Source organism: Typopeltis vanoorti, chromosome 16, assembly GCF_054136105.1.
Source record: "Typopeltis vanoorti isolate ZY-2024b chromosome 16, IOZ_Tvanoo_1.0, whole genome shotgun sequence".
Classification (NCBI taxonomy): Eukaryota; Metazoa; Arthropoda; class Arachnida; order Uropygi; family Thelyphonidae; genus Typopeltis; species Typopeltis vanoorti.
In genome coordinates, this window is record NC_143564.1 from 61,205,594 (window position 1) to 61,220,077 (window position 14,484).

Here is a 14,484-nt window from a genome sequence, read left to right on the forward strand (position 1 = left end):
AGTTCTAATTTTTCTATCTTTGCAGACAACTTCACCACATGCCTCTCTAGCTGAATCAATCAGGGCTTTCTTCAAGGCTTGCCACTGAATCTCCAAGGTTTGATTCCTGTTCTCGAACTCTTTCATTTTTTCTTCAATAATCTTTATGTATTTTAGTCTACAGCTCACATCTGAGAGCTGCTCAAATTTTATTCGCTTTAAATCTTTCACGTTATTCTTTTCAATATGAAATTCAATTTTATCCTGCTCAAGACTAAATAGTGATCATTTCCAATTTCAAATCCTCCGTACATTCTGGTGTCCTGCACCAGGGAGAAAACATCAACAATAACATAGTCAATGAGACTTTTCTTATTCCTTGCCTCTTCTCTCCATGTGAATTTGCACATTTTTATGTTGGAACATGGTGTTAGTAATAACCAGTCCATGTCCTGAGCAGAAATCCAACAGATATTTGCCATTATTATTAGCTTTGCTCTTTTCTCCAAATTTTCCCAAAATATTTTTGTATGTCTCACAATCATTTCCTACTCTGCTATTTAGATCCCCAACAAGGACCAACTTTTCCTTTTTCATTGTGTCAGTTGCTTTTTCTAAAGCATCAAAAAATTCCTCCACTTCTACCTTCTGTTGGACCATAGGCACAAATAAGTCTCATTGTCCAGTTCCCCATTCTCATATTTGCCCACATTACTCTACTCGAGACTGTCTGCCATTGAAGAAGATTAGCGTCGTATTTTGTGTTGAATACTATGGCTACTCCTTCTTTTCCTTGATTGTCATTGCCTGAATATAACATTTTGTATTTATTGCTCAGAAAGATCTCACCAGTTTTTGTCTTTTTTGTTTCAGTCACCTATTATGTCGATCTGGTACTTATCTAATTCCTCAGCTAGCTCCATTTCTTTGCCATTCAGGCTTCTTATGTTGATAGTACTGATCTTTAACTCTGGTGATGTTGAGTTGCAGATTTGTTCCAGTAACTGACTTTTCACTGTTCGCCCTGGTTCCCTGGTGAAAACAATGGGGGCCTTGTTTAACCGGGCGACGCCCCAGTCGGCATGAAATTTTGTCATGTTGTACCATCATTTTTTATTTTGGTTTTACCAATAAGAATACAATTTGGTTGGCTAAATTCCAAATAGCCGGCCTGTAAAAGGAGTTAGAGATGATGTAATTTTTTTCATGTAGTACTATCACATCCTGTGCACCCCTTGAGGGTATATGCAGGAATTTGATGATGATGATAATTTCTATATTGCAAGCATAGACATTAGGAGATCTCCAGAAGACAGTGTTCCTCCAAAAATATCCTTGTGTCTATAAGATCTCCTTCCTGTGGCAAAGTTACATTGGCCAGTGTAATAGAATTGTCAATACAACTTGTTAGATTTTCTCTCATTTGCGATAAAAAAACTTTAATAATATTAAAATTTTATGTTTTGATCTTTTCATTAAAATGATCTTCATTAAAGCAACTAGCAGTACTATAGTAAGATGCATAATGTCTAAAACTAACTTAACTAGGTAATTAACTTACGTAGCCTGACCTCTTGAGATAAAAACAGTAAATAAAAATAAAATAAATAAATTAAATGGAAGAAATTAAAAATACTTAATTACATCAGACATTCAGAAAATTTCTATTTCTGACATCCAGTTCTTAAATCCTTATATTAGTCTTGCCACTTAATATTAATGTATTCATTCACAGCTTAGTTCTGTTAATTCTTTGTCCAACTTATTGTATTTAGCCAAAAGCCTTGAAAAACTTGGACCTCTCATTGAGTTTTCTTTATTGAAGTTACCTTATCCACTTTCAAATAGGCAATAGGTGATGTAATCTTCATTACATTTCCTTGTATAGATTAGTGTTACTATAATTTGATACTCTAGAGCAGATGTGGGGGAACCCCTCGCCCACAAGCGAAATTTCCCCCACAAGTCTGTTTCAGTTCGCCCCTTTGCTGATGTACTCGTATGTACATGTAAATAAAATTTTATAATAATTTAAATTTATTATAATTAAATTTATTTAAATTTAAGTAATTAAATATACAAAATCAAAAATAACCATATTACATAAAATACGATCGTCATACGTCTGGAAACCATCAAATCGAGACCAGTCATTAACATAAAAAGAAATCGGGAGCATTTCTCACTGGCAAAGTTCAGACTTTCTCTGATTGGTTGCTTCCCAATTACTGCCATGACATTTTCCCGCGTGTCAAAACATATTGACTTTTAACTTTGTTTTTCTCATGCAGTACTGCGAGTGCCTTGTAATTAACCGGTTGACAACTTTATTCAATTTATTTTTTTTGAATAAAAAATATATTCTTTTCCAGTCGCCTGCAGAAGTTTTTAAATTAGCAATTTTCGCCCTTGATACTAAAAAGGTTCCCCACCCCTGCTCTAGGGAATCTGAGAATGAATATTGTTGTCAAGGTCTAAATTTGACTGTTTTTATGATAGTCTCACATGCCTCTAAATTTTCTTTCATACCAAGCACAAAACGTTTTTGTAAAAGTTTTGTGCTTTTCCAGTGAATCCTATGGAATGTCTCTAGAGCATGATTGGAAAAGCCTGTTCTCCCATGTTGTAGTGTAGTGATAAGGATTGTCTGTTCGTTTCTGATATTTACTGTTTCACCTATGTACAGAAAGATACGTTTAATTTGGTACACTACTAAATTTAAGGGAGGGAAGCTATTTCGATGTGCTAAATTATTATTTAGCTTTTTGAGCGGGCACTGTGTAGGCATACGAACGGGTGCACGGTGACATCGCGCTTCCATTTTTTATAGTTTTAAAGTGGTTCCAATTCCTGTTTTTAATTTGAAAGTGTTCCCAAGTAACTGTACTTGTCACGCCAAAGACAGTGATATAAAAGTCACCGAAATCAGCTAAGAAGAAACCAAATTTTGAAGTGTTGAAAAGTGAACGGAGAGGACCGTGGTCAACAACGAGCAAAGAACAAAGGACGTTGCCATCTTTATAATCACACCACAGTTGCTCAAGGGAAGAAAGGTGAGTCATGAAGTGTATCAAGTGCCTGGAGGATTTATCATCCGATGGAAATCATATAACCTGTACGAAATACAGTAGGATTCTACACTTAAAATGTGCTGGTTTTTCAGAAACAACCTGGCAACGCAAATCCAATGCAACATGTGAGGAATGGAAGTGTGTACTCTGCAGGAGGAACAAAGAAACCCACCTAAGGCAGGCACTTATGATGCAGCTGATTATACCAGAGGCAAAATCAGACAATGAACTGAATAGACAAAAAAATGCAGGTGAGTCCTATAATTTCAACTCTTTAAATATACTAATAGAAAACAGTCTAGAGACTATAAAAGCCAGCTTAGTAGATCTTGTGCAAGAACTCTTTGACAAACAGAATGAACAAATAACAAAAAAATCTAGTGAATATGAAGATTTGGTCGAACATAATAATTTATCAGTGATAGAAGACATTAAAATCAGCATTAACGCACTAAATGACAGGCAACACAATTCGATGAAAGAAACATCCGAACTCCATCAGGAACTTCATTCTCTGAAACTACAATACGAACGTTTAAATCAGCAACAATAGAAAATATCTTTTCATAAATGGTCTTCCTGAAACTGCACCTACAGAAAACCTCAGAGACGTAGTTTTAAAATTAGACCATGCAATTGATATCCCCCTACAGCTTAATGACATTCAGACCATAAATCCGATTCCTAGGAAGAGCAAAAAAACAAGGCTTGCCACGACCTGCCCCAGTCGTAGTTCGTTTTACAAGCAAGTCCACAAGAGACAATCTCATAAAAGCCAGCAGACAGAAAAAACCAGTTGCCAAGGGCTTGAACGCATTGCAAGACAGTGCACCGATCTTCCTATCCAAATATTTAACACTATTCAACCATAATCTGTTGTACCAAGCAAGAAAAGCAAAAACAGAAAAAAATTGCAAATTTTTTTTGGATCAGAGATGCCAAGATATTCTTAAGGAAGTCACAAACTTCAAAGCCGATACAAATTAAAAGCTCAGAAGACATAGAGAGGCTGCCACAGTGAAAAAAAAAAAAAAATAAGCCTCCTAATTAGTTTAAAAAGAAGACCACATTAAAAAAAAGAATGTGAACCATCAAGACAGATGCAATAACACCAGAATATATTGGCAATTTTACTTTAATCAAACCTTTCAGATCCTTCATTTGACCTCCCAAACAACTGCCTACTTCCAACACAGCAATCAAATCAATAAAAAAAAATATATATCTAACCGGTGTCACCCTCAGATAAGTTAATTACAAAGCTTCAAAGATGCAAGCTGAGGCATTACATCCCAACCGAGATCAACAGAAAGAAAAAAAAAAAATAATTTATTACATTGAAAAAAAAAATTTAAAAAAAATAAAAATAAAAATTATTATTATATTATCATCAGTCAGTAAGGTGTATAACAATAATGAAGATACTGATATTAAAAAAAAAATTGTGTACATGTAAATAGGCTGTATAATAATAATCTATGATATTGATTTTGAAAAAAAAATTATGTACATTTATATTTAAAAAAAAAAAATTGCTGTACTCTACATTTTGTACTGAACAGAAAATGTAATAGTATACTTTATTACATATATGTAACTACTCTGTATGATGATAAATAAAAATGTTATTACAATTAAAAAAAAAATTATTATTATTATTACATGACACCTCCAGGGAGTCCACGGACTCATCGAGGGAGGTCACCTACTCTACAGTTCTCCATCTCCACCACTCAATCCACCAACTACAATGAACTGCAACTACACCAACGCCATCTACCGACAACCATCACCACTAGTATTTTTCACAGACAATCACAAACATCCATGCCCAATGGGGGATTCAAACCTGCAGCCTTTTGGCTGGACAGTGGATACGCTAACCACTCGGCCAACCTGGTCAGCAAATAAATGTTTTAATTTTATAGGTGGTTTAAGGTTGTTTTGATGTCATACTTTCTTAAATTTCTACCAGTTTCTTTTTTCTTTTCTTTTTTTTTTTTCAGATATCCTTTTTATATAAGGAATAGATATAGCTTTGCTGAAATTGTTATTTTTGGTGTGTTATCTTTTTGTTCATTGTGTTATCAGTTTTCTTTTTGGTATATCTGTTTGTTAAAAAAGGTAAATTAATCCATTTTGAGTTCATTTTTATTGGAGTAGATTGTTACAGCTCTCTTTTTGAGGTATTTAGTATCCCTACTTTTTTTTGTTGTTCCGCTTTTCTCTTAGTTGGTTTTGACATTACTGTTCTCTTTACGACACCCCTATCAATAATGCAAATCTCCTTTTACAAAAGAAATTTTTGTCTGACATAATAACCTTCTTTGTCTACATGCTCTGCTTTATTACTTCATGTGGCAAAATAACTTCTACCTTTAAAAAAAAGAAATGGCTATTAGCTCCAGTTTCCCTATCCATTGTCAACTTCTTTATGGAAGCATTCCAGCAAAAAGCTTGTTAATCTGTAAATTTAAAAACTAAAGTTTGGCTTTGATATGCTAAGGATGTATTCATATAGGGCATATAGTGAACTTGTTTACTTCATGATCTTCATGCCTGTGAAAGTTCATTCTCATTAGTGCTATTTTAAAGAAAATTTGCTGTAATAGACTATTCTTTTAATCTGTATAGTTTGCTGTCTAAACCTGCCTATCATACATTTATGACATTTTGTTTTTCCAGCATTTCTGACCTTTCTTTTACTCATACTCCTGTCTTTTTTTGGTTGAAAAGACCGAAATTCTGATCCTATTCAAATGAAAGGAACCTTTATAAGAACTTTTCAAGTGAAAGTGAGTTAGCCATTTTCATAAATAAGGAGATGGTAATGCTTTTCCACAAACTTCGATTTTTTTTGTTTGTTTTTTTATCCTGCAATAACCATTTGTATGTATTTTTTATCCAGAGAACATGATCGAGTTTTATTGTAAACACTTGTTCATAGACATCTCAAAGTCATGGGATTAATCTAAATAATCAACCAACCCTCCACATTAGCAATTTTGCATCTTGTAGTTTATCTTTCTCCGTGTTTAATTAACTCTGTATATATGCTGTATGTCCAATGTTTATTTCAGTTCCTCATGATCTTTCAAATTAAAATATAATTTGCTTTATTATTATTTTTAAAAGAATTGCTGTTTATCACTATGGTTTCAAGCTGTTGTTAATACCTAAGTAGTTAATGCAGCTTGCGTGACTTTTATTTTCGTTTTTGTTTTCCAGTGCAGAAATTCAAGAACCCAGTGAAAAACTGCTAAAGCCTACCTTAAAACCACCTGCAGTTTATCAGTCAGCATCTCTTAATAATCTTTCTAGTCCTGCTGCAGTTGTTTCCCAGTAAGTAATAAATAAAATAAGTGATAATAATGATAAGGTAAGTAATAATAAGACATTTAACACAAGATGGATATAGATGGTTCTTAAGTTAAGGATTCACAGACCTCTGTGATTAGATAACTTGGCAAAAAATTCTAATCGGTAATCACAGTATGCAACAAAACACATCTTTTAATTTGATATAGTTTAAGTGATATCTTAGACAAATTTCATTGCTTAGCATAACACCTCTGCCTGCTTATTGAAGGCTTATTCATTTAAGCTCTGCTTGAAAATGATGTGCTTCATAATGAACATGATTTCATGGTAACATGTAGTATGAAAGGTTGCTTCTAGATATTAAACTTAACATCAGGATGCCATCAAATTCATATTAATTGATAAAAAAAATGGTTTAAAAGTTGGATACAGTTAATATTCATAAATTTTGTTTCATTTACATAAAGTAAACACTAAAGTTTACTTGAAATCCTGCATAATAAAGTAGTTAATTTTTATACCAGAAAGGTAACTCAGTTGTGATTGTCAAAATGAATTAGTTTCCATTATCCCCACTGATATTTTATTTCTCTATATATATATTATTATAGTTTACCTGCTGAGAACTCTATTTTTTATATATGACTCTTGCATGAAATTGTGATTTTTTAACTTACAGGATTGATTTTCTGAGGAGACTATATATATATATATATATTTTTTTTTTTCCCTGTAAGTTTCTTCATTTTTCGTCGTCTTGCATGTGGAGAATCCTTATGTATAATAATTATGTAATCTTACAACTTAAATTTGTTAGTCGTGATCATGTAATGATGCATGTGACTAACATGTAATATTATTACCATTTTAAATTATTTAACTTCATACTGTGATACTTTGAAACATTCATAAAGCCGGTTCAGTAGTTTGTTATGGTGAACTCATTCACTGTAGCAAGCTACTTAAAAAGTCTCAACTAAAGTTCTTTAGCATCACTATTCTTCTAAAGGAAATTCACTATAGTTTTAGTTCCTATGAATTTTCTGCAGGCAGGTTTAAATGTGGAAAAAAAAAATTTTATAATTGTAAATCTAATGAAAATAAAATTACTACAGATCAGATAAAAATACCCAACGCAAAGGTATTTTTCTTGAGATGAGGGGTTTGGAGCTGCTGTGTTGTTGATATGAAACACTTTTTTAATGATATATGGAGAAATATTTTAAAAATCCTTTGCTTCATTAAGATAGTTTAGTTGTTATATATTACTGGAATTTCAAACTCATAGAGCTTCATTAGTTTCACAAAGTAAATTACAATATACATTCTTATAAATATTTCAAATGAAATTTTAAAATTTAAATTTGCCAGCAGTATAACAAACAAGAAGCCAGTTCTTTGCAACAATATTTTATGTTTGAAAAGTTGATATTTAGCTTTATGTTGTAAAAATATATGTATATCATCATCATCATATCCCTTCATCCATCCCCACCTGGAACAGATTGAGTTCCCCCACCCCCACCAAAAGGACTTACAGCTAATTAATGCAGCTGGGTTACCACTCCTTGCTGCATCCCCTAAGGGCAGCATTTATGACTATAATCCGCAAGTGTTCACGCAGCTGACTTGCCTGTTCTGGGGGATGAAAAACCCAAGTTTCCAGGTGAAAAAAACCCCTTTCCTCTGTATGAGACTGGCTAACTCACCTTTAGTCGAAAGAGACCAGATAAAGTTCCTCACGTCGCTGATGGGAATCAAACCCTGGCCTTTCCGACCAAAGGGCTTTGTCTATACTGACTGAGCTATGGAGGCTCTGTATACATCATCATCATCAGGGCCGGCTCTATCGATGGTGCAAAGACGTGCATTTGCACGGGGCGGCAAGTTTTTTTGGGGCTGCAAAGTTGTCATGAACTATATGAAAAATAAGGGAGAATGGATGGCAAAATATGCTACTGCATGGGGTGGCAAAATTCCTAGGGGCAGCCCTGATCATCATCAAATTACTGACATGTACTCTCAAGGGGTGTACAGGATATGATAGTACTACATGAAACATTTACATCATTACTAACTTCCTATCTACAATTTTCCTCCAAATCAGTCTGTTCCTTATCAAGACTCCAACATTGTCAGAAGCTGTATAAATGAGAGGAGACCTCCACATAGCCTTTAAAGGAATGTGGAGAACCAACCAGGGCTTCTGACCTAATGTCCAATCCTCACCTTCTCGTGGTGCACCCTGTTGGGTATCTACCTGGATACTGAACGAACGAGGATGGGCTGGTAATTTTTAGCTGACCAAACTTGTATTCTTATTGGCTTAAACCAATATACAAAATGATGGCTCTGTATGCTCCTTGCCAAATTTTCACGTCACATTTGTTTGTTTGCACCTGTTCTGAAAGAAGGACATGAAATTTATAAACTATTTAAAGGGGGTGATGCAAAGCATAAAAGTTTGGCATCCTCTGTCCTGTATATCATGTTACATGTTGGGTACTTAAATTATAGCCATATATTAACACAAAATTGTGAACAGCAGCTGGCTTTCAGTCAAGAATCATATCCTTTTGTATGGTCATTTAGCCAGAGTTTTTTCACATGTTAGAGAAAATCCACTTTTTATACCTTGTTTACCAGTTAACTCTCGTACACACACAATATATATATATATATATATATATATATATTCATATTTATATATACTGACTATAACCAAGACTAGAATAACAATTAAATTTATTCAAAACGCAACATGTTTCATCGAATTGTCTGACTTCTTCAGATGTGGGAACATAGAAAGCAAATAAACACTATAAGAGAGTGTCAAAGCTGTATAACTGAGAGGAGACCTCCACATAGCCTTTAAAGGAATGCGGAGAACCGACCAGCGCTTCTGACCTAATGTCCAATCCTCACCTTCTCGTGGTGCACCCTGTTGGGTATCTACTTGGATACTGAACGAATGAGGATGGGCTGGCAATTTGGGATTTAGCCGACCAAATTGTATTCTTATTGGATAAACCAAAATAAAAAATGATGGTACAACATGACAAAATTTCATGCCAGCTGGGGCGTCGCCCGGTTAAACAAGGCCCCCATTGTTTTCGGCAGGGAACCAGGGCGAACAGTGAAAAGTCTGCTACTGGAACAAATCTGAAAACAAACCCCAACTCAACATCACCAGAGTTAAAGATCGGTACTATCAACATAAGAAGCCTGAATGGCAAAGAAATGGAGCTAGCTGAGGAATTAGATAAATACCAGATCGACATATTAGGGGTGACTGAAACAAAAAAAGACAAAAACTAGTGAGATCTTTCTGAGCAATAAATACAAAATGTTATATTCAGGCAATGACAATCAAGGAAAACAGGAGTAGCCATAGTATTCAACACAAAATACGAGGCTAATCTTCTTGAATGGCAGTCAGTCTCAAGTAGAGTAATGTAGGCAAATATGAGAATGGGGAACTGGACAATGAGACTTATTTGTGCCTATGGTCCCACAGAAGGTTCTACTAAGGTAGAAGTGGAGGAATTTTTTGAGGCTTTAGAAAAAGCAACTGACACAATGAAAAAGGAAAAGTTGGTCCTTGTTGAGGATTTAAATAGCAGAGTAGGAAATGATTGTGAGACAAAAATATTTTGGGAAAATTTGGAGAAAAGAGCAAAGCTAATAATAATGGCAGATATCTGTTGGATTTCTGCTCAGGACATGGACTGGTTATTACTAACACCATGTTCCAACATAAAAATGTGCACAAATTCACATGGAGAGAAGAGGCAAAGAACAAGAAAAGTCTCATTGACTATGTTATTGTTGATAGTGATGTTTTCTCCCTGGTGCAGGACACCAGAGTGTACAGAGGATTTGAAGTTGGAAGTGATCACTATTTAGTCTTGAGCAGGATAAAATTGAATTTCATATTGAAAAGAATAACATGTAAGAAAGTTTTAAAGCGAATAAAAGTTGAGCAGCTCTCAGATGTGAACTGTAGACTAAAATACACAAAGCTTATTGAAGAAAAAATGAAAGAGTTTGAGAACAGGAATCAAGCCTTGGAGATTCAGTGGCAAACTCTGAAGAAAACATTGATTGATTCTGCCAGAGAGGCATGTGGTGAGGTTGTCTGCAAGGATAGAACAATCAGAACTCCCTGGTGGACACAGGAAGTTAAAGAGGCAGTGAAGGAAAAGAAGAAAGCATATCAAAAGTTCCTGGCAAATAAATCAGCTTGTGCTCTTAGAGAATACAGAGACAAATGCAAGAATGCTAAACACTGTGTAAAACTAGCTAAACAAAAGTCATGAGAGGACTTTGACTAGAATATAGAAAATAAATATCAAGAAGGTGGCAAAATATTTTGGAGGTTGTTGAAGAAGCTTAGGAATGGAGGAGAGAGTGCTGTAAAAGGAGTTCATCATCATCATCATCAAATTCATGCCATGTACCCTCAAGGAGAGAGTGCTGTAAAAGGAGTTCATCATCATCATCAAATTCATGCCATGTACCCTCAAAGGGTGTACAGGATATGATAGTACAACATGAAAAAAATTACATCGTTACTAACTTCCTATCTACAATTTTCCTCCAAATCAGTCTGTTACTTGTCAAGACTCCAACATTATCAGATCTTATATTTCTATCATCTAAGGCACTTTGTACCGTATCAATCCACCTATGTCTTGGTCTTCCTCTGGTTCGTTTTCCTGCAAACCTGACAGAGAACACTTGTTTTGCTAATCTTTCCTCACCCATTCTGTTTAAGTGACCATACCACCTGAGATTAGCTCTGTTAACGCATTCCTGGATGCTGACAATTTCAAGTTCTTTCCTAATAACCTCGTATTTAATATGATATTGCCATTGATGCCATCTGTTCACGCCTATAATCTTTCTCAGCACTCTCATATCTGCAGTCTCTAGTCTTTGGTCAAGTGTTTTACTTCTGACCCAGCTCTCATATCCATAAGTTAAAACTGGTTTGAACACTGTCTTGTATAAGCTAATTTAGTGTTCTGACTAATCTCTCTCTTATTCCATATGAATTTATTCAATTGACTTCCTACCATACCAGCTTTGTTGATTCTGTTGTCTATTTCCATATTTAATTTACCATCTTCAGTAAATCTTGTGCCTAAGTAGCTGAAATGTTTCACTTGTTCCACAGGTTCTCCATTCACAACACAGTTGACATTTTCAATGATTCTGCCTATTTTCATTGTCTTTGTCTTTTTAATGCTGACCTTCATACCATATCTATTACAAAAGTTATTCGATTTAGTCAGGGAATCTTACAGACTTGTAGCGGATTTATTTAGAAGTATAACATCATCCGCATAAAGCAAAGAGCTGACATTAACATCTCCAATTTTGAATATCATGTTTAATACCACTTTCCTTCATAATGTGATCCATATAGATAATGAATAACAGAGGGGATAATGTACATCCTTGTCTCACACCAGATTTAACATTAAACAAGGAGTTAGAGATGATAAAGGTGACATGAAAACGGGAGAAAAAGATATCGTTGAAGTAGGGAGTAATTACTTTGAAAAACTGCTAAATGAAACAAGCAGTGATGACAGCACAGTGGTAAAAATCACTGACCAGGCATGCAGTCAGGAATACATATCCATACTTGAAGTAGAAAAAAGCCATTGAAGGCTTGAAATGTGGAAAGGCAGCAGGAGTAGATGATATTCGACCAGAAATGCTGAAGTATGGTGGTATAAGAGTCTTACAGTGGCTGCACTGCATAGTTCAGAAAGCCTGGACAGAGGGACGAATTCCTGATGATTGGAGTAGAGCTCTTATAGTACCCATATATAAAAAGGAAAATAAAACTGAATGTGAGAACTACAGAGGTATTTCCCTACTGAGTGTTCCTGGCAAGATCTATGCAAGTATACTTGAGAAACGGTTGAGAAGAATTGTGGAATAAAAGCTTGGTGAAGAACAAGCTGGATTCAGGCCAATAGAGGCTGTCAGGATCAGATCTTCACTTTATGACAAATAGTCGAGAAAGCATTGGAATATAACAGATATCTGTATTTAAGTTTTGTCAATTTGGAAAAGGCATATGACGAGGTGCCAAGAGAGAAGCTATTCAATATGCTACAGTTATATGGTGTCAATGTGGCATTATATCAAACAATACTTAGTCTTTATTTGAGTTGTAAGTCAGCGGTTAGAATTGAAGGAAGTACAGGAAGATGGTTTAATATTAAATTTGGTGTGAGACAAGAATGTACATTATCCCCTCTGTTATTCATTATCTATATGGATCACATTATAAAGGGAAGTGGTATTAAACATGATATCAAAATTGGAGATGTTAATGTCAGCTCTTTGCTTTATGCGGATGATGTTATACTTCTAAATAAATCCGCTACAAGTCTGCAAGATTCTCTGACTAAATTGAATAGCTGTTGTAATAGATACGGTATGAAGGTCAGTAATAAAAAGACAAAGACAATGAAAATAAGCAGAATCATTGAAAATGTCAACTGTGTTGTGAATGGAGAACCTGTGGAACAAGTAAAACATTTCAGCTACTTAGGCACGATTTTTACTGAAGATGGTAAATTAAATATAGAAATAGACAATAGAATCAGCAAAGCTGGTATGATAGGAAGTCAATTGAATAAATTCATATGGAATAAGAGAGAAATTAGTCGGAACACTAAATTAGCTGTATACAAGACGGTGTTCAAACCAGTTTTAACTTATGGATCTGAGAGCTTGGTCAGAAGTAAAACACTTGACCAAAGACTAGAGACCGCAGATATGAGAGTCCTGAGAAAGATTATAGGCGTGAACAGATGGCATCAATGGCAATATCATATTAAAAACGAGGATATTATGAAAGAACTTGACATTGTCAACATCGAGGAATGCGTTAGCAGAGCTAATCTCAGGTGGTATGGTCACTTAAACAGAATGGGTGAGGAAAGATTAGCAAAACAAGTGTTCTCTTCCAGGTTGGCAGCAAAACGACCCAGAGGAAGACCAAGAAATAGGTGGATTGATACGGTACAAAGTGCCTTAGACGATAGAAATATAAGATCTGGTAATGTTGGAGTCTGGACAATTAACAGACTGATTTGGAGGAAAATTGTAGATAGGAAGTTAGTAATGATATCATTTTTTTCATGTAGTACTATGATATCCTGTATACCTGCCTTGAGGGTACATGACAGGAATTTGATGATTGATGATAATGTTTGCTGTAGTGAGAGTCAGCTGTGATTAATTCATCAAAAATTGTGTAATCATTGGTTATTAAATAATTTGGAAATTTTGGTTCAAAGCTTAGCTGTTTAATGAAGTTATTTATTAACCATAGTACTGAGACTAAATTATGGCTCCTAAGTATAACTTTTTCAAATGAAGTAATAAAATTTGCTAACCATGGTTGGCTTGGATAGCATCTAAAAGGCTGTGAATTTGAATCCCATTGTGAACATGGATGTTTGTGAATGAAAAACTTCCATGATTAATCTCTGGAGAATGGTTCCTGGATTTATCTAACCTTTAGCTGACTCACAGTACTGTGGTTAGTATGTTTTGTGGACAAGAGTCATGTTTAAAAAATGGGTTGTATAAACTTAGGTGAATTATTTATTGCAGAATCTTTAACCAATATTATGGCCATCTTCAGGGCAATTCATGAGAAACAGTTTGTATGAAAGATGCAATAACAAAGTTATGGTCAATTAATAAAATTTAAAAATCTGAACTACTATTAGTCCAACAGAAACTAAACAGTTGTATAGATTCATAAAAAAATAATGATAAAAAGAGTTTAAAAAATCACTTCACAGAATTGAGAAGTGAATTTAAGGCAATTTGTTTTCAGATTAAGCCTGCACAGTGAAGCTTCAACCTTGAACTCCCTTTATAAAATCTTTTTTACACAAAATAGTTCTGTAGATGTCTGTTGGCTTCTGTAAGTAGAAGAAATTGCATACTGGACAAGACCACTTGATATTTCAGACTCTTGGTGAGATCTATATTGTTCTCATTTATTTGTACAGACATTGACTGACCTCCTTTGATCAAGTAACAAGGCACCTTTTTTGGTGTATTGTGAGTTTAG

The 14,484-nt window shown here is 34.6% G+C and overlaps 1 protein-coding gene across 2 annotated transcripts in view; it reads left to right on the top strand.

The window, feature by feature from the left end:
* LOC150098061 (uncharacterized) overlaps positions 1-14,484 on the top strand; it is an 84,026-nt gene that overhangs the window by 31,484 nt on the left and 38,058 nt on the right. For both annotated transcript variants that reach the window (XM_090406422.1, XM_090406423.1), the window contains exon 4: positions 6,279-6,392. In XM_090406422.1, the coding sequence (XP_090262548.1) occupies positions 6,279-6,392 (114 nt within the window). The remainder of the gene's footprint in view (positions 1-6,278; positions 6,393-14,484) is intronic.